General features: G+C 42.6%; 1 protein-coding gene across 13 annotated transcripts in view; it reads right to left on the bottom strand.

The window, feature by feature from the left end:
* Positions 1-691: 691 nt before the first annotated feature.
* Positions 692-27,431, bottom strand: part of SHROOM2 (shroom family member 2) — a 133,105-nt gene continuing 106,365 nt past the window's right edge. For 9 of the 13 annotated variants that reach the window (XM_030475620.1, XM_030475621.1, XM_030475629.1 and 6 more), the window contains 5 exons: positions 24,790-25,548; positions 20,605-21,156; positions 19,523-19,697; positions 8,043-8,315; positions 692-3,542 (listed from right to left, as the gene is read on the bottom strand). In XM_030475620.1, the coding sequence (XP_030331480.1) occupies positions 3,276-3,542; positions 8,043-8,315; positions 19,523-19,697; positions 20,605-21,156; positions 24,790-25,548 (2,026 nt within the window). In that variant the 3' untranslated portion in view covers positions 692-3,275. Of the gene's footprint in view, positions 3,543-8,042; positions 8,316-19,522; positions 19,698-20,604; positions 21,157-24,789; positions 25,549-26,411; positions 26,490-27,431 lie in introns of all 13 variants that reach the window. The other 4 variants (XM_030475624.1, XM_030475622.1, XM_030475631.1 and 1 more) reach the window with 1 other exon arrangement.

Genomic DNA, 27,431 nt, shown 5'->3' on the forward strand with positions numbered 1-27,431 from the left:
CGAATCATAGAATCAGAATAGTTTGAGTTGGAAAGGACCTTAAGATCATTTAGTTCCAACCCCCCTGCCATGGGCAGGGACACCTCACACTAGACCATGTTGCCCAAGGCCCTGTCCAACCTGGCCTTGAACACTGCCCCAATAAGGCAGAAAATTCTGCAGTTAATCTGAGAGACCCCATTAAACTGAAATTGAACAGTTTCTGTCAAAGTCTGTTAAAGATGGAGATTTCAGAGTGAGCTGTTCTTGCGAAGAATCTTGAGAACCTCTGACTTTAGATACATGCATATGAAGTATCCTTCTAAACACAGGATGAAGCCGAAACAGTGCAATTGCCCGAGCAGAAAAATCTTAACTCCTTCCCAGGTATACACTCCATAAGTCGTGAGAGACTGATCTATTTTATCCACCTCATAACACATCTTCCTTTCTGCCCTCTCATACTCACTTAAAATACTGAACGGACACGAACACATTTCTGGTACTTACTTACACTGGGAACCTGAGAACGATCAATTAGTCAACATGTTAAATAATCTGTGAAAAGACAGCAAACTACTCCAGACCACAAGGTAACTGGCCTGGCCTTTACAACCTATAGGCACTCTTAACAGACACCATGAGATGGCCAACGCCACATAGCAAACAGTAGGTTTTGATCATTAAAACTGCACACAGAAACTAACTCCTCTACATTGAAATATACAGTTTATTTTCTCAAAGTCAAACAATACCATTTGTCAGTAGGTGAGTGTTTAAGTGTCAGGCAGGAAAACTGTAACATTTTCACTCTGGGCTGCAGGATCCAAACAGCTGGAGAAACATTGTGGAAACCTTTCACTATACAAAGGGATGTAGAGTTGAGAACAACAGTGTGAAGAAACAGCCATCCCCAGGATGTCAAAGGCAAAACATAGCACCAGATTTTTTCAAGAAGCAACAGTATAGCTATTTACAGATTTACATATAACATTGGGAGGCAACCATCTTCAGGTTCACAGCGTGAGAGATTTTCAACAGTTTTAAAAAAGAAAGGAGAGAATGGTGTCTACTCAACTGTTCTGTGAGAAGAATAATATATATATATAGCTTTCACAATATTGCTACCTTTTATCAGAAAGATCTAAATCAAAGTACTGTATACAAACACATGGTAATTATATTATTATTCACATTTCACATACACATTTCAGAGTAACCACAATATGTAAAATTTTTTAAAATGCCACAGATAAAACAATGCACACTTTTCTCCAAGCTAAAAGACAAGCATAATTTATTTGGGAATTGTTTAGTTTTGGGTTTGTTATGGTTAAGGGATAAGTTTAAGGACAAAGGGATCACTTGTCCTAGGAACATAGCAGCATATAACTGTGAGATGCCAGAAGACTACATTTCTGAACTAGGAGGAAGAAACTAAGGTCAGCTGCAGGCCTTGTAAAATGGTAGCTCCATCTGACCTCAACCGATACACATCAACATCATTTCATTAAAGATTTGGTCCAGGTATACAAAGTAGTGCACTATAAGGGGGGCAACAGTCCTTTTAACATTGCACCTGTCTGAACACGAACAGGTTTCAGAAGATTTTTGCTCCCCAATTTCCCAACTCACAAGGAATTTGCTGCTCAGCGTCTCTCCGGTTCTCTCCTCACAAGAGAGGAGTGGGGTAAGAACTACAGAAAACCTTTTAGTGAACGCTGCCACTTCAGGAATAATGGGAAGAATTCTTTTCTCTCTCTTTTCACCACCTAACTATGTCTATTTTCAACCTGCTTAGCTACAGACTGGCATTCACATTAGCCTTGAAAATGGCTTCTTGTTGGGCAACCTGTTTGTCTGTGGAGAGAGAAACATTTTCCGTTCTACAATGGAAATGGCATATACACAAAGTCAGCTAAGACTTTTCTTTGCCTGCAAAACTTTATCTTAACATAGAACTTGACATTTAGACACTACAGAATTTCTCCGTAGGTATCTGAGCAACTCAGCGCAACCTATTACCACGCTAAATCATGAGTTAGCACCCCTGTTTAGAGCTACTGGAAATGATCTGTTATAAGTCAATGGCAGTAATAGAGAACACAACCAGTAATCTGATACTGTGAACTAGCATTGTCTCGTTTATCATTGTGCAATGGAAACAAACAACAAACAAACCCCACTTATGTTCACAGTTACAAAGCAGAACTGCTCTGAGTAGTGCATGGTATTTACATGGCAGAAGTGTTTATATTGCATTTGGTAGTCTGAGGATGTGGAAAGAATGAACAACATTATGTAGGTCAACCACAATATAACTTAACTGGCTATATAAAACCATCACAATTTTGAGCAATCAGAAGAAAAAGAGAAGCACTGTCCTTAGCCTACATTTATTTTCATAAAGTGTAGTGGGTTTGGGGGAAGAAGAATAAACACATGCATAAAAAGCACAAGAAAGAGCAAGTGAGCCTTCTAAATAATTTAGATAAGAAATGTTTTGAACAAAATCAGCACAGTACTTCCAGCCTGTTTCTTAAATCAACTACAACCCGGTAAAGAAAATCACTTGCATTGCAGTAAGAAGGTGTACAAATATGTTTTGCAAAATAATGTTTACAAAAATGTGCAGCAAGGCAGCCATTAGGTGATTTGCAAGCTGGTTTAAGAAGTGTTTAACTGAGACTGATTTTAAAATTATTTTCTGCAAGGGGAAAGTGCCATCCTATATACAATATTACAAAAAAGTGTCTGATGCCACAGGATCAGAGTGACACTACATTTCAGCAATCTGAATATATTAGCTATAAGATGCACGCTTCCCCTATTCAATGTGTCTTTAAAAAACAAAAATAAAAAGCCACTCAATTTAGAACTTCTAAATTTGTGTGCATTCATACATTGCTGTTGGGTTTCCCAGCAGCCTGTACAACATAAAGAAAGTATACACCCTATTCTAAAAACATTGTTTGCATGCACAACTGCCACAGACTTTCAACTTACTAAGCAGAAAGGTTAAGAGTCTATCCTTTCCTGTGGAGCCTTCTGTAAGTTAAGCAATGAGAAACAGCTGTAGAGTCCAGCAATAAAAATGTGTTCTAAAAAATTAAATATATCATCCCAAAAAAATGAAAGAGAGCATTATTGCTGTTGCGGGAGCTATCATTCTCTTGTGCACTTGTTTCTCTACTGGACACTCAGACAAGCCAAGATACTAATTTGTATCCTTGGAAAGTCCCCCATCCCTTCCTTCTTCTTCTCATTTTTCACATCCTTGGTCAAACTCAGTCCTCTTATTTGAGCCGTTCAGGTTGGAGGCTATCAGTCAGACACTTCAGCTGCTCTTCCCCCAGCTTGATCTTGTCCTCAAGCTCTCGCTGCTCAATGATGAGGGCTGACTTCATTTTTACAAAGTGCTCATAGTCTGCTAAGTTCTCCTCACTCAAGTAGTTTGCCAAAATGTCAAAGACAATGCGCTCTCGACGATCCAGGTTCTCCTTCAGTTCCTTTGCATCTTCATGTTGCTGGGTCAGCAGCTTCTGCTTCTCTACCAGTGTCCGCTTAGGAGAAAAGAAAAAGAGTTAAAAATTCACCAGGTTCACCAGGCTGGATCAACAGCTTCAGTGTTTAAGACTCAAGTCTGTTTTATCTGCAAAGAAAAAGACCTTCCTGAGAGGTAGAATAAGGTTGCTCCTTAAAGTTTACTCTTAATAAAATGCATTAACAAACAGAAAAATCATGTGATGAATCAGTGAAAGATGCACCATTAATTTCTATTGGCCTCAACAGCAAGAACTTCAAAGACTACTTTACTATTTAATAGTTCAAAATAGTTACATAAAGTACAGCTGCCTTTGAGAAACATCCACGTTCTCCAAATTAAGACTTCACTCAGCAACATCTTACATCTTCAGTACACGGCACTGAACTTCCACACTGAAACAGCTGTGTTTAGAGAACCCAGAAAGACTAATTAAGAAAGCAATTTCTTCTTACACAGCTCCTGACACTGTGGCATTTTGCTGTTCTGCTGCAATCCGCATGGCTTCTCCATGAAATGCGAAGTCGTGTGGTCTTAAGACATGAGCAAGAGCTGGGGCAAGACAACGGGAGGGAAGTAAAAAAAAGCATTATCTTCCCAAAAGGGCTGTAAACTTTCTGCTTTGTGCCTTCACAAGAGACAAAGTAAGAAAAAGGAGGGTTGAATGGAGACTCACACAACGGAACAGGACAGGAGCTATATCCCATTCACACATATGCATGAGCAATAAGGGTGAGGTTCATTTCACCCAACTTCACCCGTCTATATAATTGACAGCCACACCTGAATCACTCAGCTGCACTCCCTTAGCAGTATTATGGAAAGAAACAGGAGCATTATTAATCTGACCTATTTCAGACGTCTGCCTAGAAGTGATTGCCTTTTTCCAGCAACAGATTATGGCTGGCCTACTCTGACATCAAGAATTCCTGTACAGACTTCCAAACTTAATTAAAAAGTGCCCCTAAGAGGTACCACTCCATTACTTCTAGCTTTGCTTCAGAAATGAATTTTCTTTGAGAAACTATGTCTTCAAATAAACCAGTCTGTTCAAATAAATGTGTCCCTTTTTTTCATTTGAACTTCATGTTAAATCACACATGCTATAATAAGCCCAAAGGATTGACAGAAAAGTGCTTTTGTAGTCTGCAGAATAGTCTTTTCAAGATGGAAGTATGAGACAAATGGGGATACAGACCAGCAAGCTTTAACAGACCTATCTGCCAGAGTCAGATAGGCTCTGCTCAGAGTGGCACACATATCCTGCCTCTTTTTCAAAGACAGCACAAAGCTCAGAGGGCAAAACGCTTTCAGACTTGTGCTCTCAATGTACTTAAAATACACTGCCTAGATGAACTCAGGATTCAAGACAGCTACGGAAGGCAAGTCACAGAAATCACACATTATTAGATAAACTACAGTTTAATTTTCCTTCAAGCTTACGCCAGGGAAAAAAACCCCACTGCAACTTACAAGCAGAACTATCTGCTGCAAAGAGATAGAAGTACTTGTTTTCTGAGTTCACCAGGGGAACTAGGAGCCAAGCCCAAATTTAGGAGCATGGCTACACCACTCTCCAGGGCAGCCCTGCCACTTGTGTGCACACTGAGCAGCAGCAGCAGCAGAATTAGACAGCATCTGATGAACACAGGAGGGCATGTATCAAACAGCTGGTAGCTCAGTTGTAGTGTTACCTGCATAACCTTGGGATGAAATAGCTCTGGTTTTCAAGCCATTTGCTATTACTGTCAACAGACACAAGAACAATCAGATGTTTAGTCCTTCATAACAATTCCTGAGATTTAAGTTGTATGGCTTCTTCTTACCAAGCCTATGGCATGACTAAGATGAACATGAGTAACCTGACAGTTTAAGGAAAGCAAACACTACTTTTATGAACTTTGAATGACACCTCAGTACCTCTGCCCTTGCAGAGGCTTATGGAGTGCCTAAAAGAAGTGGTATGCAGAGAGGAAAAAGGCAAATGAGGCACCTCTTGAATTTGCTTTTACCTCTGTCAAAGATGACTGACACCAGAAATCCTGTTTTGAAGGGTCAAGTGAAATACACTGTAGCAGGCTCAAGACGCCATTCTTGAGGTGGTCCTTTGAGCAACATGTAAATGGCTCAGCAAGCGTAAGGCATAAATGATGTCAGATGGTTTCATCTGTCAGTCTTCAAGCAGAGTGCAGAAGGGTCTTCTGCAGTTAGCATTGCTCTGAAGACCCATTGAAACACAGGACACCTGAAGCTCCTCTGATGGAACAATCTTTGGCTCTTTCTGTTGCGGAGTTTTTTCTCTGTTTTGAACCACAGCCATATGAAGATGAATTCTCTCCATATATTTGACCTCTCAGCATCCAGCTCTTAAACTACTATCCCTGGTACTTGTCCCTAGTGTTGCAATAGCTGGTCTTGTGGATATAGGCACCTGATCATATCTGTGGACTGCTGGTTCAGTGCTTCAGGGTTCTCAGCACACTCTGGCTTTGACTGATAAGGAAAGTAACGAGAAGACACTGGTCTCACTGCATGGAAGGAAGGGCGCTGGTAGCTATTTCAGATGAAGCACCTTCAGAAGCTGAAGCTGAAATACCTGATACTGTTCCTTGTGGCAAGAGAGACCTATGACAGAGCATCTAATAGTCAGAATTAATTCAGCCACGATGATTTGCCTGCTGACAGACTGTTTGTTTAGAAAGTCTGCTGAGCTGTTGGTGGTTCCTAGAAAGTGGAAAAACTATCAGAGTAGTTTATTAGACAGCATCAGCTAAAAAAAATAAATAAATAAAATCAGTGATCACTAGAGATATGTTCTCCAGGGACTGAGGTAATCTCCTGTTTCGTATATATGGTACACTAGTAGTACACCAACATCATCACGTGACCTACAAAATACCAAATGACAACCAAAATTCAAAGCCATGCACATGCAACCCTATATGCATTGTATTTATAGTTGAAGTACCTGGGGACTTGATACATCTGAGAAGCATCTCCGACTAACACTTTTAGATATATTTCTGATGTTACTATGGCAAGACTTTGGTGCCAGTGCTTGAGATGAATGGGGATTAAAATATGTTAGGGATTTGGATTTCTGCCAGTCTAAATTTGACAGCAGAGCACACAGACAATTCCTAACTACCCTTACTACACACCACCTACTCACCTTCTTCCTTTCGCACACCTAGCCAAGAAGCTATTTTTATCACAGCTTTCAAACTGCTTCCTATATGCTCACATCATCTGGTAGCTGTTTCCCCAGCTCACACTCCCATCTTTGAGCCCATTAGGCAACTGCAACCACATTTAGAAAAAAGGAGTCTGAAGAAGGATTAAATTTCTTTAAGTTTCAGAAGCTTTGATCTGCTCTCTAATAAGCTGTCAAATACCTTCCCCTCCCCTCAGTCAGAGAGGGGTCTGGACAGCCATTAAGCAAGTATGTCTGGCAGCAGCTAAGGCCAAATAGCAAAAATACAGCTTTAGACTAGTCCCAGCACTTAACTGGTTCCTACTGGTGAAAGAAGGGAGCATGCTGAAGAAACACAACATGAATCCACAGGCCACTGAAGGAATCCTGTTGCCACACTTAGGTGGGTTGCTGGCATTTCAGTGCACAGCTACAAGCCAAAAATCCCACTTCACGTTCATTTAACTGTAGAAGCTACACCCACTTGACAGATACCTGCTCCCCACCCTCTCTGTTTATTTTAGCTTTTAAGTTTCACACATGCCTGCATCTCTCCCGTTGGTGCACATCTGTATCGCTAGATATCTCCTGCCCAGCTAAGACCTGATGGGATTTGGAGTTAAACAAAATGCTGCCCGCAGAGGTGGAATCCAGTAGGTAAGAGCACCTTGAATGCTCCTGAAATTTTCACATCTGCTGGGATTCCTCCACATCACTATTGGGCTATTCTGCTTGGGGTAAAATATGCTGTCTATTGAAAAATTCTTTTTGCAATGCCTCCCTCCTGCTCCCCCCTCTTTTAAAAAGACTTGTCCTTCCGTCATTTCTTGCTCTTGTTCCTCACTAGGCATTGTGGAGGAAGCTGTAGTATAGGACAAATATTATCTAACAACCTTACAGATTTTTGTCTGTATCTGTTATCTATATCCTTTATCAAGATCCTTGTTGAGTATAAAGAAGCTTTCCACATTACAGCAAAGTGACACTCTTTTCCCCATCTTGAATTGTTACTTTTGTTTGCCTCCTTTTTATGCTCCTATCAGTAGTTCCCTTCTTTCTTTAAGCTTTCACTATGAAGTCTGTTTTCCAGTATGTTGAACCCCAAAACACTGCTTTTTCTTGGCAAGCCACTTGTAGTTCTAGTATTTCAAGCAAAAGCAGCAAGGCAAAGAGAAAAGTTCTAAGAAATCTAAAGCAAATGGCTTTATGAGATTTATTTATTCACTATCCCTCATCTTAAGCTCTCCAATTTAGATAAACAAACCAAGAAAAACTTCCCACAACAGGTTCACTAAACACAGAGATACTCTTATTGGCCTTTCTCACCCGTTCTTCCGCAGAGGTATTTTCATCCAGGTTATTGAGGGCATTTTCCACCCGGGCCAGACGACCTGACAGTGACAGCAGGAGGTTGACCACTTTGTCAAGGTCGCCAATAAACATCTTGAATTTGTCGAACTCATTTGGTTTGCAGACTTCTTTCACAATGGCCTCTACCTCCTCCCCCAGTATATTGTTTGCTTGGATGTCTTCCAGAAGTGTCTCCCGTGCTTCCCTCAGCACCTGCAGCTTCCTACTAATGCTGTCAATAAGTTCTTGCTGTGGAAAATAAAGGACATGAGAATTTATTAGCACTACTGCATTCTTCCCCACTTCTGAAAGTCATGTCAGAAATCTAGCATTTTACTACACTGAAACTCCCATGTGGCTTTGACAATGATCGCACTACAAATAAAAATAAGTATATGCCTAAGGTCTGTACCTCTGGACTCAGAGGTTCACAATGCTCAGCTTGAGACCTGTGTTAAAGCAATTTATCTTTGTGACACAAGATGAAGGACTCCCACCCCTCCCCAGCAAGCATTCCTGCTGCTTCTTTGAACACTTTTGAAGCCAGCTATGGAAGAGCATAAAGTACAGTGCATCCTTTTCTCTCTAAATACCAGGTCCATAATACCTTTCTGAAAAGCTACATTTAGAAAGATAAGGAAAACAATGTACCAGGAAAACAATGCTGTATTTTCCGCATAACACAGTTAAAACTAGGGCACTGTCTAGCTTTTTCTTCCTTTCTGCGTAATGTTAGCATCCCCCCAATAGCAGTCCTTCCGCTCTCAGAGAACCTTAGCTTTAACAGCGCACTACAACATTTCTGTAGGAAAATTGTAATCTCTGTGGCACAAAACAGAGAACAAAATCTACTTTATCATACAAAGCAGCCCTGTGCGAAGCTGTGCAAAGCGGCTCTGCCAAAGGACTGGCTGTCACTGTCCTACCCCAGGTGAATATATCACCTCGCCTACGGTTTGCCGGGGTTTCCCATTGCGTGGGATACACATGCCCAGGCTTAGAAAAAGCATGTCAGGTGCATCACCAGCAGAGCCAGACCAAGAACCCAGATCTCCTCCCTCGGTGACCTGTGTTCCATCTGCGCTGCCTGGCCACCTCCTTGCATCTGGACAAAAGGACTTCTTCAGTGTCCATTAGCTTTCATTTGTGCACAAGGGGTGGGAGTCAGTTCAGCTAGTCATTTACTCTAACATGAGATGAAGCACACCCTAAAAATGCCTCATCCATTTAAATGTAGATGCCTCCTTAGTATTCAGCTAATATCAGGTAAGAAAAATTCCCAAAGCATTCTCTAAACATACACCTCTTAGGGCAACTTCTCAATGAAAATGACATCCTTTAAAGTAGTCACTATTTCATTCCCCTTCCCCTTTTTTTTTTTTTAATTCCTCATGCCATTCTTTAGGAACTCTGCTTTCTAAATGCAAATCTGATAACAAGCCTCCATGATCACCGAGAAACATACTGACTGCAGCTACCGCTCCTAGATGCCACTGAACAATCACTGCCAATTTATTTTGGGAACAACCACCACCAAAAAGTGTGCCATCGTAACAGAAAGCAACTACACCCTGAAAGTTTAACAGCCATTTTGAAAGTAGAAATTCAACACATGGATTATCTAGGCGGGTTTTCTCCCTTTTGATTTAAGATAGTGAGACCAGGTTAATCTGGATTTGGGCTGTTAGTCTGGGTGTCCAAAAGATTAAGGTAGTAAGCAGTTCTACAGATGCCTGCTTTACTGACTGATTAATCTGCAGGATTTGATTCCCCCCACCCTGATCTCTCATTGCAAATGCAGTTTGATTTGGATTATGTAGGTCACAGTGCGACCCTCTCATTTCCCTCAAATGACACGCACATGCACAATACTGCTGTTTCACCACCCGAAACACAAGGGGATACTGTTGTGCTCTGTTATTGAGTTTTTCACTTCAGCAGCCATTTTCCCAGTAGCATCCTATTTAGATGTCCCAAGCAGCTGAAGCTAGCATCTAAAGGATTGCTTTTGCAGGTGAGAAGGCCGTAAGTACTTGCCTCTCCAAGACTGTCATGTCTATTAAAGAGTTGAGTTATGATCACTGCCTGCTTCCTACTCAGACAAAGCAGCCTTTGGATGCAGCAACTGTGGGCTCCCTACATGCTTTTGCTAACCAGCAGAAAACCTGTATTACACACAATATCTACTGAGCCAGAAAAGCTCCAATCTACATCTTGAAACTGGCAGATGAATAATTTATAGCTTTGAATTCTGTACCACTAAGCAGGAAAACAATAAAACCTCATCTTTTTCCCCATAATTCTTGCTGATCTGACTAGCAACACAGAAAGTAGCTCAGCAGAGCGCTGCTCAGGTGGTTCGCTGCTTGGCATGCTTTACATAAATTACTCTGCTCTCAGGTCACCATCTCACATGAATTCAGGCCTAAAAGCAGAACAAACTTGGTATTATTCAATGATTTTTACACTCTTCAGGAGTTGCTGTAACTCTCCCTAAAGACCATGAGGACTTCCTACTCAGCCAAACATGGATTTTCCTTACTAAAAAACCACTTTTGTAGTGTTTTTCAACATCCGTTCAGTATTTTATAATTGTGCTAAATCTACATTTAACTCAGTATGTTAAGACACACACATTCCATTCCTGCTAGCTGAGAATACAGAGATCACTCCCTTCCCCCCCCGTAAATTAATGACTTCATATGAAATTCCCATACTTATTTCAAAATAATAATAATAAAAAATAAAAAGCACCACCACACAATTCTGGTTTGCAGAGAATGATAAATATTACAATGATTCCATGATGGACTGCAATTAAGATCTCTCATAACAGAACTGATTTCAAGGAATCAAGGAACAGGTCCTGGGTGTATGCCTCCTCCAAAATAACTGGTCATAAAGTGTGCTATCCAAGTGTTCAAGTCCTTAACAATCCCTTGTTAAAGTGTTGACAAATATGTGAAGCTGAGCCAATTTATATATTCTGGCTGTTTTATAAAGATGCCTTGACCCACTTAGCATGAGTTTTATGTTTTCTGACAAGATCCAAGATGAAAGCCCACTGAACTGAGTGCTTGCATCCCACTGCATGTTGGAGGAGCACGGAGAGGAGTAAGGAGCAATGTGCGTGTGGCTACAATATGTATATTCAGCGAAGATGACGGGGGAGCTTTGCTAAAAGGTCTTCATTAAATACTTCCTATGTCATATGATTAGTGGTGTATACTGGAGATAAAGGCAGGAGTATACAAAGGGTGAATATGGTTTTCCTGTTAACAGACACTAACACAAATAAATGGCACTTCTATATGCCTGAAGTTTTAGTCTTTAGTCTGTTGGGCAAACAAGGAAGGTTTAACACCCCCCCACACAAACACTCCATAATTAATGAGAAGGAAACTAATTCTAGCAAAAACGATAAACGTGACAATCGTGTGCCACCAGACGAAACCAATTTATTCAAAAAGCAGTGAAATCCTTAATTTGTCTGAGTAGTACAGCTGTTGGATGCAGTGGCTGTCTGGCAGAGGGTAAGGGCAGCTCTTGAGCTGCAACCACACCATGCCCCCAGTGGTGCACACCATATTGAATGGTGCGATGCAGTGGGGGGAGAGGGAAAGAGGGAAGGCTGAGGGAAAGGAAAAAACAGAGTGATAATAGAAAACACTACAGGTCCCTCAAGTGCAGTGGCATCCATTCCTGCACTGAACCAGAGGTGGGGATCTCCTATGGAATCTCTCAACCTTAGAAGGTATTTCTTTGGGACTGGATTATTGAAGGCACCCTGGCAATTCATTATTAAGCAGAGAGCTGATTTCAACTGAAAAGATTTGTACACCACTGCACTAGTGGCTTAAACAGAGTTAAACTACATCACTTTAACTGATCAAACAGACCATTTCCTCCAGCTTATCTGTACTGGGAACTATAATTAAAATATTTTGTGCCAAATAACTAAGGAGATGAGTGTGATGATTTTAACATAGTGCAACACTTTCTCAAACCACAGAAATATCATTATAGCATCATTTTAATACCATAGAATCATAGAATGGTTTGGGTTGGAAGAGACCTTAAAGATCATCCAGTTCCACCCTCCCTGCCACAGGCAGGGACACCTTCCACTAGATCAGGTTGCTCCAAGCCCCGTCCAACCTGGCCTTGAACACTGCCAGGGATGGGGCAGCCACAGCTTCTGTGGGCAGCCTGTTCCAGTGTCTCACCACCCTGATAGTGAAAAATTTCTTACTAGTATCTAATCAAAACCTACCCTCTTCCAGTTTAAAGCCACTTCCCTCTCGTCCTATCCCTTATGCCCTTGTAATAAATCCCTCTCCAGATTTCTTGTAGCCCCCTTATAGAAGCAAGCTGTGGCACAGAGAGGGGCCAGCTAATGGGGGAGGCCTCAGGGCTGCAGGGTCAGTTTCTGGCCTGAGAGAAGAGAAACGCCACTGGGTTTGTTGTTGGAAGCCAGGTGGCAGAGGACATGTCAGGGATGGCCACGAGCTGTGCCCAGTGCAAGGCCAGAGGGCAGGGTCAGCCCCCTGGGATTCCCGAGTGCAGGGACTGCCTGCGGCCAGCACCCCGAAGGCCTTCCCAGGAGGGTGCTGGGTGGAGAGGCGGTGAGTGGGGCTGCGCTTGGGGGGAGCGGTCACCCGGTGGTGTAATGCCATACCCAGCAATGGCGCACCACAAGGGCCCGGGCACCGGGAAAGGCAGGGACACTCAGACACAGGGCAGAACTGGCCCCCAGGGCAAAGGCATGCAAGAGGTAGAATAGGCAAACAAAGGCAGGCAGGGGTTTTTGTTTTGGAAAGATTGCTTTTGGGGTGTTTATTAATTTGTATTTTTGGTTTGGGGCTTTGGTTGCTTTTTGGTGTGTGTTCTTTTTTGGGTTTTCTTTTTTTGTTTGTTTTTGGTTTTTTTTGGGGGGGGTTACCTTTTTTGAGGGGTTTATTGGTTTGTTTTAGGGTTTTGATTTAGTTACTTAGGAACAGGAAAATGAGGGAAAGGCAAGGGACAGGAGAGGAAAGGTGAGGGAAAGGCAAGGAAAAGGAGAAGGACAGGCAAGGGAAAGGAGAGGGAGAGGGAAAGGCGAGTGAAAAGAAGGAAAGGAAAGGGACAGGTGAGGAAAATAAGAGGGAAAGGAGAGGGAAAGGCAAAGGAAAGGAGACGGAAAGGAGAGGGACAGGCAAGGGCAAGGTGAGGGACAGAAGAGGGAAATGCGAGGGAAGACAAGGGAAAGCAGAGGGACAGGAGAGGGAAAGGTGAGCGAAAAGAGAGGGAAAGGACGGGGTAAGAAGAGGGAAAGGAGAGGGAAAGGAGAGGCACAGGCGAGGGAAAGGCAAAGGAAAGCAGAGGGACAGGAGAGGGAAACGTGAGAGAAAGATGGGAGAAACGCGAGGGACATGCGAGAGAAAGAAGAGGGAAATATGAAAGATAGAAAGAAAAAAAAGGAAAAGGTGAGCAAAATATGAAGGACAGAGAAAGGTGTGTGATAGGAGAGTGAAAGACGAGGGAAAGGAGAGAAAATGGAGAGGGACAGAAGAGTAAAAGGTGTGGGGTGGGACAGGTGAGTGAAAGGAGAGGGAAAGGCAAGGGACAGGAAAGCAAAAGGGGAGGGACAGGAGAGCGGAAGGAGAGTGAAAGGTGAGGAAAAAAGAGGGAAAGGCAAGGGAAACGAGAGGGAAAGGAGAATGAAAGGAGAAGGAAAGGAGATGGAAAAGGGAGGGACAGGCGAGGGAAGGAAGAGGGACAGGTGAGGGAAATTTGAGGGAAAGGGGAGGGACAGGCGAGGGACAGGGGAGGGAAAGGGAAGGGAAAGATAATGTAAAGACGATGGACAGATGAGGGAAAGACGAGGGAAAGGAGATGGAGAGGCAAGGGAAAGGAGAGGAAAAGGAGAGGGACAGGCGAGAGACAGATAATAGAAAGACGATGGACAGACGAGGGAAAGGCAAGTGACAGATTAGGGAAAGGCCAGGGAAAGATAACAGAAAGATGAGGGAAAGACGAGAGAAAGGTGAGGAACAGGTTAGGGAAAGGTGAGGAAAAGGTAATGGAAAGACGAAGGAAAGAGGAGGGAAAGGTGAGGAACAGGAGAAAGAAAGGCGAGCGAACTATAATGGAAAGATGAGGGAAAGGCTAGGGACAGGATAGGGAAATGCAAGGGAAATGTTAGGGAAAGATAAGGAAAGATGAGAGAAAGGCAAGGGAAAGGATAGGGAGAGGATAGGGAAATGCAAGGGAAATGTTAGGGAAAGATAAGGAAAGATGAGAGAAAGGCAAGGGAAAGGATAGGGAGAGGATAGGGAAAGGCGAGGGAAAGAGAATGGAAAGAAGAAGGAAAGGTGAGGGAAAGGTAACGGAATGACAAGGGAAAGACTAGGGAAAGGTGAAAGACAGCCAAGGAAAAGATAAGGGACAGGTAACAGGAAGATGTGGGAAAGGAGAGACAGGTGAGAGACAGGTTAGGGAAAGGAGAGGGAAAGATAACGGAAAGACAAGGGAAAGATGAGGGAATGGCGATGGAAAGGTGAGGGACAGGTTCAGGAAAGGTGAGGGAAAGAGAACATAAAGATGAGGGAAAGGCGAGGGAAAGATAACGGAGTGACAAAGAAAAGGAGAGGGACATGCAAGGGACAGAGAGGGAAAGGCGATGGAAAGGCGAGGGTCAAGCATGGGACAGGATAAGGAAAGGAGAGGTATAACAACTGAACGACAAGGGAAAGAGGAGGCAAAAGTGAGGGATAGGAGAGAGACAGGATAGGGAAAGGCAATGGAAAGATAACGGAAAGAAGAAGGAAAGACAAGGGAAAGGAGAGGGAAAGGAGAGGAAAAGATAAAAGAAAGACGAAGGAAAGACAAGTGAAAGGCGAGGGACAGACAAGGGAAAGGCAAGAGAAAGGTAACAGGAAAGATGAAGGAAAGATGAGGGAAAGGAGAAAGAAATGTGAGGGAAATCTAATGAAAAGACAAGGGAAAGACGAGGGAAAGGCTAGGGACGGGACAGGGAAAGGCGAGGGAAAGATAATAAAAGATGAGGGAAAGGCGAGGGAAAGATAATGGAATGACAAGGGAAAGACGAGAGAAAGCCAACGAAAATACAAGGGAAAGGTAAAGGAAAGATGTGGGAAAGACAAGAGACAGGTTAGGGAAAGGCAAGGGAGGTAACAGAAAGACAAGGGAAAGGCGAGGGAAAGGCGAGGGAAAGATAACGAAGAGATGGGAAAGGCGAGGAACAGGATAGGAAAAGGGGAGGGAAAGATAACGGAAACATGAGGGACAGGCGAGGGAAAGGCAAGGAACAGCTGGGGAAAAAAAGGGAAAAGAGAGGCAAAGGAGATGGAAAGGCTAGGGAAAGGAGAGGAAAGGCGAGGGAAAGGCGAGGGAAAGCGAGGGAAAGGCGAGGGAAAGGCGAGGGAAAGGCGAGGGAAAGGAGAGGGACAGGCGAAAGAAAGGAGACAGAAAAGTGAGGGAAAGACGAGGGAAAGATAACGGAAAGATGAGGGAGAGTGAAAGCAGAAGGAAATAGGAGAGACAGGCTAGGGACTGCATAGGAAAAAGTGAGGGAAGGGCGAGGGAAAGGAGATGGAAAGGAGAGCAAAAGATAAAGGAAAGATGAGGGAAACCAGAGAAAGGTGAGGGACAGACAAGGAAAAGACAGGCGAAAGGTAATGGAAGACAAGGGAAAGGTGAGGGACAGGAGAAAGAAAGGAGAGGGAAATATAATAGAAAGATGAGGGAAAGACAGGGGGGAGGCTAGGGACAGGATAGGGAAAGGCGAAGGAAAGGTAAGGAAAGATGAGGGAAGGGTGAGGGAAAGGAGAGAGAAAGATAAGGAAAGATGAGGGAAAGGTGATGGAGAGGGAAAGGTAACGGAATGACTAGGGAAAGACAAGAGAAAGGCGAGAGATAGCCAAGCAAAAGACAAGGGAAAGGTAACGGAAAGACGTGGGAAAGACGAGAGACGGGTGAGAGGCAGTTTAGGGAAAGGCAAGGGAGACAGAATGGAAAGATGAGGGAAAGGCAAGGGAAAGATAATGGAAAGATGACAGAAAGACAAGGGAATGGCGAGGGAAACCCGAGGGACAGGATAGGGAAAGGTGAGGGAAAGAGAACGGAAAGATGAAGAAAAGGTGAGGGACATGTGAGGGACATGCAAAGGAAAGAGAGGGAAAGGAGAGGGAAAGACGAAGAAAAGATAAGGGAAAGGTGAGGGGAAAAATGAGAGAAAGACAAGAGAAAGGCGAGGGACAAGACAGAGAAAAGTGAGAGAAATGCAAAGGAAAGGAGATGGAAACCCGAGGGACAGGCGAGGGATGAGACAGGGAAAAGTGAGGGATAATAACTGAAAGATGAGATAAGGATGAGAGAAAGGCGAGGGATGGTATAGGGAAACGGGGGGGGAAAGATAATGGAAAGATGAGGGACGTGCGAGGGACGTGCGAGGGACAGGAGAGGTAGTGATAAGGGAAAGACTAGGGAAAGATGAGGGGAAGACGAGGGACAATATAGGGAAAAGTGATAGAAAGGAGAGGGAAAAGCGAGGTAATGATAATGGAAAGACGAGGGAAAGGTGAGAGACTGGCTAGAGAAAGGCAAGGGAAAGATAACTGAACGACGAGGGAAAGATGAGGGAAAGGAGAACTATAGGAGAGGGACAGGATAGCAGAAAGACGAAGGACAGGTGAGGGAAAGGCGAGAGAAAGGTGAAGGAAGGTGAGGGACAGGACAGGGAAAGGCGAGGCACAGGTGACAGGGTTAGAGTGAGGGAAAAATGAAAGAACGACAAGGGTAAGAGGAGGGAAAAAGGAAGGAAAAGCAGAAGAGAGGCAGAAGAGAGGCAGAAGAGAGGCAGAAGAGAGGCAGAAGAGAGGCAGAAGAAAGAAGAGGGAAGACAGAAGAGAGAGAGAGCAGAGAGAGAAAGGGAGAAGAGAAGAAAGAGAGAAGTAAGGGGGAAGTAAAGGAGAAGTAAGGGAGAAGTAAGGGACAAAAAAGAAGAAACAGGGAAGAAAGAGAAGAGAGAAGATACAAAAGAGAAGAAAGAAGAAATAGGACAGAAAGAAGGCAGAGAAAAAGAAGATAGAAGAAAACGTGTCTGCACATTCACAATAAAAAGTGTGAAATGAGAGCACAAAAGGAGAACGCAAAAGGAGAGACAGAGAGAAAGGAGAGATAAGGGTCAGAGAAAGGAGGGAGAAAAAGCAGAGAGAAAGGTGAAAGGAGAGAGAATAAGCGGAGGGAGAATGGAGAGAGAACCAAAAAAAAAAGAAAGGGAGAAGAGGGAAGACAGAGAAGAGAGAAGAAATGGAAGAAGAGAGAGAAGAAAGAGAAGAGAGAAGCAAGGGAGAAGCAAGGGAGAAAAAAGAAGAAACAGGGAAGAAAGAGGCAAGATAGAAGAGAGAAGAGAGAGAAAACAAAAAAAGGAAGAAGAAATGAAGAAAGGAGAGAGAAAGGAAAAGAAAGAAGAAAGTGAGAAGAATAAAGAGAAGAAGAAAGAAAAGAAAGAGGGAAGAGAGAAAAAACAGTAGAGAATAAAGAAGAAAGAAGAGAAGAAAGAATAAAGAGAAGAGAGTAGAGAGAAGAAAACGAGATGAAAGAGGGAAGAGAGAAGGTAGAAGAGAGAAAAGAAAGAAGGAGGAGAAGAAAGAAAAAAATAAGAAAGAAAGAGAGAAGAAAGAGAGAAGAAAGAGAGAAGAAAGAGAGAAGAAAGAGAGAAGAAAGAGAGAAGAAAGAGAGAAGAAAGCGAGAAGAAAGAGAGAAGAAAGCGAGAAGAAAGAGAGAAGAAAGCGAGAAGAAAGAGAGAAGAAAGCGAGAAGAAAGAGAGAAGAAAGCGAGAAGAAAGAGAGAAGAAAGAGTACTGCAGGTGAGGTCTTATAAGAGATCAGAGTAGAGAGGAAGAATCACCTCGAGCTGCTGGTCACGCTTCTTTTGATGCAACCAGCATGTGGTTGGCCTTCTGGGCTGCAACCGCACACTGCCAGCTCATGTCAACCAACATCGCCAAGCCCTTCTCAGGGCTGCCCTCAATCCATCCTCTGCACAGCCTGTATTTGTGCTTGGGATTGCCCATCCCAGGTGCAGGATCTTGCAGCTGGCCGTGTTGAACTTCATGAAGAAGTTCCCCTAGTTCCATGGAGATTATCTTGACCTTATATCAGAAATAAAACACCAAAGGATGGGGATGAATGAGAGGGAAAGGCAAGGGAAAGCTAATGGAAAGATGAGAGAAAGAAGAGGGAAATGAGAGGTAAATGCAAGGGAGAGGATATGGAAAGGTGGGGCACATGCGAGGGAAAGATGAGGGAAAGGCAAGAGAAAGATAACGGAAAGATGAGGCAAAGGCGAGAGACATGCGAGGGAAAGATAGTGGACAGATGAAGTAAAGACGAGGGAAAGGTGAGGGAAAGATAATGGAAGACGAGAAAAAGAAGAGGGAAAGAGAAGAGAAAGCTGAGGGAAAGGGAGAAGAGAGGGAGAAGAGAGGGAGAAGAGAGGGAGAAGAGAGGGAGAAGAGAGGGAGAAGAAAGAAGAGGGAAGACAGAGGACAGAAGAAAGAGAGAAAGGGGGAAGAAAGGGAGAAAGGGAGAAGAGGGAAGACAGAGAAAAGAAGAAGGGAGAAGAGAGAGAGGAAAAGGAGAAGAAAGAAGAAAGAGAAGAAAGAGAGAAGAGAGAAGAAAGAGAGGAAAGAGAGGAGAAGAAAAGGAGAGCACAAAAGGAGAGACAAAGGAGAGAGAAAGGCCAGAGAAAGGAGAGAGAGAAAGCAGAGAGAGAAAGGAGAAATGAGAAAGAATAAGTGGAGAGAGAATGGAGAGAGAATGGAGAGCGACAGGGAGAAATGGAGAGAGTTGAGAAGACTGCCTCCCTTACGAAGGGTATCTTCCACTGAATACACCAAGCTGATTAGCTACATCTCCACTACTTTGGGTGGTAGGAGAAGTAGAGAGAAAGGTGTTTTCATGAGCAACAAACCAAATGGACAAAAAAAAAAAGGAAAGGGGGGGGGGAGAAAAGGTGCATAGCCACGTGTGTTCCTTCTCTCTCATGACAAACCCAAACCCTGGACCTAAATTCTAAACTTCAAAAACATGGAACTAAAACCACCACCAGTGGGATACATAAGCACTCCTGTTTCTTTGTACATAGCAAGTGAGAGAAATATACCAGAATCTCAAATGGAAAACAGTATTTGAAAATAACCTCCCCAAAACTTCTCCCCTTGGGACCTTCCACAACATGCATGAAGCTGCAAAAAGCAAATTCACAGTTGGACACATAACACTCTTCCCTGCCCACCTCCCTCCATCCCCCCCGACCAATCCAGACTGATTTTCCAAGTGATCTTTAATATCTAAAAAGCCTTTTATTTAAGGGTGTTTACCTAGCAAACTCACAGTTATGAAATGTGTGCAAATGAGAGCCTCTCACTACACTTTTGAAATGTCTTTTACCTTCTTTTCTGACAAGTCATGATCCAGCTCATCTTCAGAATCTTCCTCACTCTGCTGCTGCTGCTCCTGCATGTCCTTCATTTTAATCAGCAGCTCTGCCTTTGGTGCAGATGTGCTGTAGTAAGTAGAACTGGTCGTCAGGGAGATGGCAGACGGTACGCTCTGCTCCTCTTTCCTGGTAAAAAGTCAAAACTTTCATTAACTGCCTTGACACCTTAGTCACTGCAAAGGAAGGACGATCTTTTAGAGCCATCATTTCACTAAGCAAGCAGGGGGTTCAACAGGAAGCCATTACCTAAGTAAATAGGATAAATAAAAGCCGGTTGTGAAGAACATTTGAACTCAGCACATGCCCATCAAAAGCTAAAACTGAAGTAGTGCAGAAGACCTTTCAACATTACAATGAGTGAAATGGATCCAAGATCCCTCAGCTGGAAACAAAATGTAGTTACATTTTTCCAAGTAGTACAAAGACCTCAGTGTCATAGAAAGTATCCTTTCAGACTTCCAAATGTGGGATACTAGAACCTAAGTATTTATCTTTTTGATTATGGAATTACACATAAACTTCATGAGAAGGCTACAACTGAATTTGGTAACTCCTTTCAAGAAAACAAAAGACCCACAGAACATCAACAGGGATGGAATTAAATGGAACTTCAATCTTTTCTTTGTTCTCATTCACTTCCAGGAAATGTCTCATGCCCACTTCAAGCTGTCTTTTTAAATTTTCATCACATAAGCAAGGTTAAAATATTTTTCCTTCTCTATCCAGTTACTAGACCAGACGATCTTGGTAAAGTATCTAATCACTATGAAATGGAAGAAGTTAGTTATTCCTTAAGTTCTCACACAAATAGTTTTCAACGAGATCTTAGAGGAAACTTTTCATATTGTGCAACATTGTTCTTTTTCTGTCATTAAGGGTTACTTAGCAGTATTATGCTTGACTGCAATTCTGACGGAAAAGTCTCAGAAAAGCCCCAAACCTCAACAGCAGGAAGATCCTTGCCTTCACCCGCCTAGGAAAACTGACACCCTTTGGACAGCAGCTCACAAGGCCTACAGAAAGTAATACTCACTTCTCCTCTGAAATTTTTGGAGAAGGAACTTTTGGCAGGAGCTTCCTGCGCTGTTGAGCTTCTTCTAGGAGGTGTTCATCTTTAGGGAATATACCAACCATCAGATCCATTGTTGTTTTTATTTTCACATTAGGATCTAGTATGTCTGCTAGAGATTTATCTCTTCCCACAATCTCTCTGGCTAGCTCCTCTGACTTCCAGTCTTCAAAGGTCTTCTCTTTGGCCTTTACATAGCTGACTGCTGGTGTGGCAGCACTGCTGTCCTTCAAGTTGCTCCCAGGTTCTTCAGCTGGTTGAGGGTCAACTGGTTTGGTTCTGGCTTCTGGCTCTGGCTCTACACCTTGCCTGGTGTAAGCACAGAATCGTGAATAGGATTGCTCAGAAGTGCTGAGTGTTTTAATTTGGTCCTTTTCCAAACCACTGGGTAAAGCAGGAGGCTCCATGGTACTGACAAGACTTTGCCGACTCTCCTTCTCTGCGCTGCTCTCAGAATGAACTATCTTGATGGGAACCATTTTCACCGTAGTATTGTTGTCTATAACCCTTTCAATTCTGGAAAAGAAGGAAAACTCATCTTTAGAAATGGAAGAACCTTACATTTCAATTCTTATCCCCTCTAATCAGAAGGGAAGCCCAAATATAAAAGGAAGGTAGATAAGAGACCTAGGTAATGGAATCTGTGTATCTCAAACCCTAAATCTACATGTTTTCTTTTCTGCCCACACATGTTACACTGGACTTCTGTTTGTTTCCATGAACATCAGGGTCCAATCTCAGCAGCCAGGACCCAGATTTGAGAGAGTGCCGCTGAACTGCGTTTTACCCCTTTGTGGCCACACATACAGAGGAAAACACGCCTCAAGCTCAAACCTCACTGCCTGACACAGATCCAACAGTGGCCTCAGCTTTTGGCCTAACAGGCAGCTTAACTGCCTGGGGAGTTTGCGATGCTCCCACATTAATTCCCAACTCTTCCAAGGGATGTGACAACAGAGCAGACAGAAGCATCCTGCAGGCTAGGCCTTTGCTGAGCTACAAGAACAGCAAGTAAATCACTCCTGGAAAACCTGGAAATAATTCAAAACTTAATTATATGATTAAAAAAAACCAAAAAACATTTGTATTTGTAAAATTTCACACAAGATACAGAAGTTTAACAGATCTCACCATAATGTCCTAGTTTTCTACTTAAAGAAGAAAAAACAGCCTCTGGAGAGTGTAACACACCATTCTGGATACTCCTTTTAAGAGAAGCTCATAGCACAAATTCTGTACTGCATAGCACAAAGGGCCAACTTGGACATTCGGTCAGGAAAGCTATTCAAAGAGGATCAGATTTTTTAAGTGGACAGTAACATGTTAACATTACTGAAACATCTGTACTGTATGTAAACCATATAAGAAACTAAAGTCTGGTTTGGTGGTTCTGAGCTTGCAGAAAGTATAAAATTATTGTCATACTGTGGGTTTGGAAGCTCTACAGCAAGTGAATGAATATTGCCTACTAGCTAAAGTATCTGGTTTCATCTGGCTGGGTAGCTTGTCGCCTTCCAGATAAGTGACCAAGACATACTATGGCCCTTTTCCTCTAAGTGTGGGTGTGTCACTTTCCTTAAAAATAAACTTACACTTTATTGTGCTGTACTTTTCTTTTGTTGGGAATAGCAAAATCTGTTTGACTTCATATTTTTCAGAAGTTCTACCTTACATTGAAAGATACATTTGCTTCCCAATAAACGTGCAGCTTCCCAATAGGTATTTACTTTCCCCAAGTGCTTTGCAGACATGCTTTGATACTGATCCAACTTTTGGGGCAGGTTTTCCAGCCCATGCTGAACCCCACCACTCCCATTTGGTTGGGTGTTTTCAATCAAGGCATCTGTCATTTTAAAGAGCTCGCTCCTGTGTCTGCTGCTCAGCCCCAGCTCCCTGCCTGCAGACATGGGCTCTCCTCCTCCCTACAGCCTCTGCCCTGACACCTTCTTTTGCTTGTTTTTAAGTAAAGCCCACACCTTTTTGACTCCACCAGACTGTAAGGAGGAACACATTTTCGAATTTGAGGGAAATGCACGCATGCATAAGTCTGTGGGGGGCAACTGGAAGAGAAAAAATGAGCTGACCGCAATTCTCTACCTAAAATGCCTGGCATCTGTTTTGAACCACCGAGTACATTCCTTTCAGCCTAGTAAAAGATTTTCCAGATACCTAAGGCATCATCAAGGCAACTGACTGCAGTCAGAGCAAAGACAGTTCAACACCAGGTGCTTCAGAAATCCTGTTTCTGCAGTCGCCATCCTCCTGATTTCTGAAGGTTTTCCACTTGTGGAACTGTGGCATGAAATTTTAATTTGCGGCAATTCTGCTTGTTGCCACTACAAAGCTTTACTTCAACCACGAGCACAGTCACTCCTTGACCTGAGTGTAAGTTTACTGCAAATCTATTGATGCACATCTACTGATGCACTCTTTTCTTATTGCTAAACAGCCGGGTTCTGCACACCACTAGTATTCCCTCACACTGCATTGTTCTACCTAAAACGCTGCAGGAAACCCTACCACACTCACTCAGTTTATCCTGCTGATGAACCAGACACCTTTCTTAAAGAAAAGTAAATAGCTACACGCTGACATCATCAAACATTAAATGCCCACAGCATGCAAACTGGCATGTCCAAAAGCTCACATGCAAGAAGTCAATAGAAGCAATAAGCCAAATCTAATTAACTGCATATTAAGATAAATCTACTGGACATATTTTTCTCATATGAAATAAATGCCATATAGAAGGTTCAGAGGTGTGGCCCGCATGTCCTCCCATTTTTGCCTTACCTGTTTTACTGAGTAATGTAATTATTAGCTGAGGACAATACATTGTGCAGAAGCAAGAGCTGTCTGGGCTTAAGAATTTTAAATGGTAACAAAAGATTTGCAGGGTAAGTGTATTATCATTGAGATATGGGCATATAATTAGGCACACCTTAGTGCTCACTTCAACATTAAAGCTTAGTAAAAAGGAAGAACAGACACAATTAGCTTTCTATGCAACCTTAGCATCTATTCATTAAGCAATACATTAAGGAAGTCAAAGAAATATATTAAGGAAGTCGTTACTGTCATCTACCTTTGCACAGAGATGCCAGGGCTCACATGATACATAGCACTTTTCATAGTAAATTGTATTATTACTTCATGTTAAAAACACTGCAGCATGAAATGTCACATTTCTCTTCTGGTTACAAGAGGAAAAACATAGAATCATAGAATGGTTCGGGTTGGAAAGGACCTTAAGATCATTTAGTTCCAACACCCCTGCCATGGCATGTTTAGGAAAAAAAGTAATTCATGTTTTCTATGTCATAAGGCACACTGGAAAACAGCATGATTCAGTCTATTCAACTACTTACATTACAGTAAAAAAACTTACTCTAACTACTTTTGCTCAGAGAAGCAACCTCTGTGTTCATTCAGCTTGGAGGTTTTATTTTCATTCTTTAACTATGAATTGTTGTGCCAAAAGATTTATGAAAAGATTCCTGAGCTTCCTGGAAGAGTTTGTTATCTTTTGGGAGAATAATGTTTTATGATATTAGCAGCATATGACAGACACAGAAATCAATTTCAGTCGGTTTGTCTGCGTTTATCTAGCCTGGGAAAACACACACAGTGCTGTGGACCCCTCCGCAGACTACCTGGAGTGCCACATTTCATTGTAAAAGCAACATGAAAACAGTCACGAATTGGCAGGGTACCTTACTGCGTGCACTTCAAAACAGATGTTCTCACAAAGGATACAGCTTCCCTTCCCACATCTGCTTTGTCCCTGCAACAATTCATATTCATATACAGGCTTGGGTGGGGGAAATGATGACAGGGAATCTTCTGATTTCACCCAGACTTATAGAGGAAAATCCATTTGAAACCATCCCTTTCATTTTCTACTACCTACCAGCTGTTAACACCTGAGCAGCATCAGTCAACTAAAGAAACCACAGACCAGTTGAAGGACTTTAATGGTACCAGTTGGAATTTCACACAAGTCTTAGGTCTCTTTATGACATGCTGTCATGGCTCATGCTTAATGAATACAAAGGATGTGCTTTTAGTAAAGAAAATTAAGTCAGCCATTAATAAGGTCTAACTGGGCAAAAAGTGTTAATAAATTAGTAAAGGAGTTACATCTAGTACCTGGCTGGGTTCTCATCCTGTACAGACACAGGAGGTTTATCAGTGAGCTTCTGTGGTGCAAACTGAGGAGAAGGGGACCTTGATGTCTCCATGCCAGGTTTTTGAAGATACCGATACTTGAAAGGTAATACAGACTCGGACTTAAGGTGCGTTTTTTCTTCTAAGTGCTGACAAACATTCTCTGTGGATGACGCTTGCCGGAGCTGCTGTGGATTAGCACTCTTCAATTTTCCATTGAAAGTTGCAGGACTCTGACAGAGAGAGGAGTGGCTGGCAAATACTTCGGCGGAGCTGGGGGACGAGGATGGAAAGGGCCGGCTCGGCGCTACTAGCAGAGATTCAAAAGATGTGCCGAGTGACGGTGCAGGATTATCTGGTCGCCTGTATTTATCTCTTTTAGGTGGTGGTGGCCTCTGAGGAGCAGGTCCACGCTTCTTGTTCAGCAGCACCGGCTCTACCCTATGGTTTTCGTCTCCTTTGCCCTGGGACAGAGAGGAGTGGTTCTCGTTCAAGGTCTGTGGCTCAGAGCAGGGGAGATGAGGCAGGCTACGATCCCTGCTCTTCTCGTTCGCGTTTTCCTGAGAGTATCGGTAATCACTAGGCAATGTCCCAGACCTCCCCCGACTCTCGTGAGGCAGAACCGCAGGCTCTTGCGCATGCAAAGGTCTGACAGATGCTTTCCACTTGAGGCCTAAATTCTGGTCCAGCTGATCCCTCTTCTCCCGTGGGTTTTCCCGCAAGGCCCCTGTGTCAGCTTGCCTAGAGAGAAGAACATGTCATTAGTGTGCTGCTGATTTATTTCCTTCGGTGCGAGGCCACTGCACCGATCCAGGAAGCTTGAACACCAAGATCACATAGAACCTTTAACACCAACTCCTCTGATCTACAGTAACTGTACAGCACAAAACCTTCCTCTCATGTATGGGCACACACATTGTACCTAATCTAATGTGATGAGTCAAAGCATAATGTCAGGCTAAATTAGGGTATGGAGCGCGTAGTTAAATACACAGCACACCTCCAGCACTGATGTGTGTGGCACAGTCAAACATGCAAATGTTGGTAGAAACTATCTTGAGAAGAGGAATTCTAACATTCAAATTTAATTCTCTTTTTGCTTCAGAGTCAGTAACCAAGTATGGAAAACAAATTTCTTCTCTATGCACAAAATTAATACTGCAGTGTCATTTTAAATGTGAATTGAATACCGTGAACTTTAATTATGAATCCGGAGGTTGAATTCTTGCATAACTGGTGAAAAATGAAATGAGTGCAAAGGAAATGTTTGCCGAAGCTAAAAAAAAACAGAGAGGAAAAATTAATATCTACAGAAAAAAGGCAGAAAAGGAAATTCAGAAAGGATTTTCCAGTCAAGCTTATTTTAAACTTGAACTTCTTTTGCCCTGTCAGCACAAATGACAAACAATGGCCAGAAAGGCCTTATCTTAGACAGAAATATTTTTGGGCTCATTCCAATTTCACACTCTCTATTTCTCTAGCCAGAAAACAGGCTTTCGCAGCTCCAGGCTTATGCTTTGCCACAAGACATGTAGTTCATTTGTGCTCACCAGATAAACACAAATTTGGAAAGAAACAGAGGGCAGGGAAAAAAAACCAAGTACCTCTGGAGCCCTGAGAGGAGACAGGTTTGCTCTCTGCTTACAGGAGGCTGAAGAGACACTGTGAGCTTAGAAAAGAAGCTGCAACAGAGAAGTAAAAGCTTTCAGAGGACTGCTAATATAATTTATGCTACTGACGGTGCTGGTCTCTGTATTGTGAAATACTAACCCTGTAGACATGCACAGCTTTCTTTTGAGGGGACTGAAACAGGCATCTTTCCCAGCCTACGTGTAAAGCAAGGCTAACTTGAATTTTCAATCTAAACACGTTATTAATATTACTGTACCAGTTTGGAGAAGAGGTCTATAGGCGGTTGAAATCAGTGTGTATGAAAATGAAATCTGAGATACAGCACATAAGTAATGCGTTAAAGTCCATTATAAATTCAAGAAGAAAAAGAAAAAAAATTGGAGCAATTACACTGCATTACACTGCAATAGTTAATTAAATTAAAACAGATCTTTAAGATGAAGTATTGTGGGAAGACAACTGATTAGATGTTGTCTGATTAGATCAAATTACTTTCAAAATCATTATTTTTCAGTCCTTGGATCTGTAATGTTTCAGCACTTACAGAAAAAAGTTCTAAAAAAATCTTGGCATTGTCATTAAACTGCCTGATGTATCGAAATTTTAATAACTGCACTTCACACTGATTTTTACATGTCAAATAAAATAGTATTGTACTTCCAAGAGAGATGGCTTTTTCCCAATTTAATTCCTGAACAGTCACATACACAAATATCTCTGTCTCCTGTAAAGTGTTAATTTTTAAAATTCAATTTTAATGGGTAATTTTGTATTTAACATGAATGAAAAGCTGAATCTTATTTAAACACAGATCTCTTCATAGTGCTCTTAAGTAAGCGCAGTCGGTTCATTCAACTTCAAGTCATCTGACAAATTCAATGTCAATTCTGTTTTACAAAACAGTATTTATTGACTCCTATTTTAACACTAGAACAACAGTCAAGTTTTGTTAAGTAAAATGATGTAGGCCAGAAAGACCAACGCTACTCAGA

This window comes from Strigops habroptila, chromosome 2 (genome assembly GCF_004027225.2).
Source record: "Strigops habroptila isolate Jane chromosome 2, bStrHab1.2.pri, whole genome shotgun sequence".
Lineage (NCBI taxonomy): Eukaryota > Metazoa > Chordata > Aves > Psittaciformes > Psittacidae > Strigops > Strigops habroptila.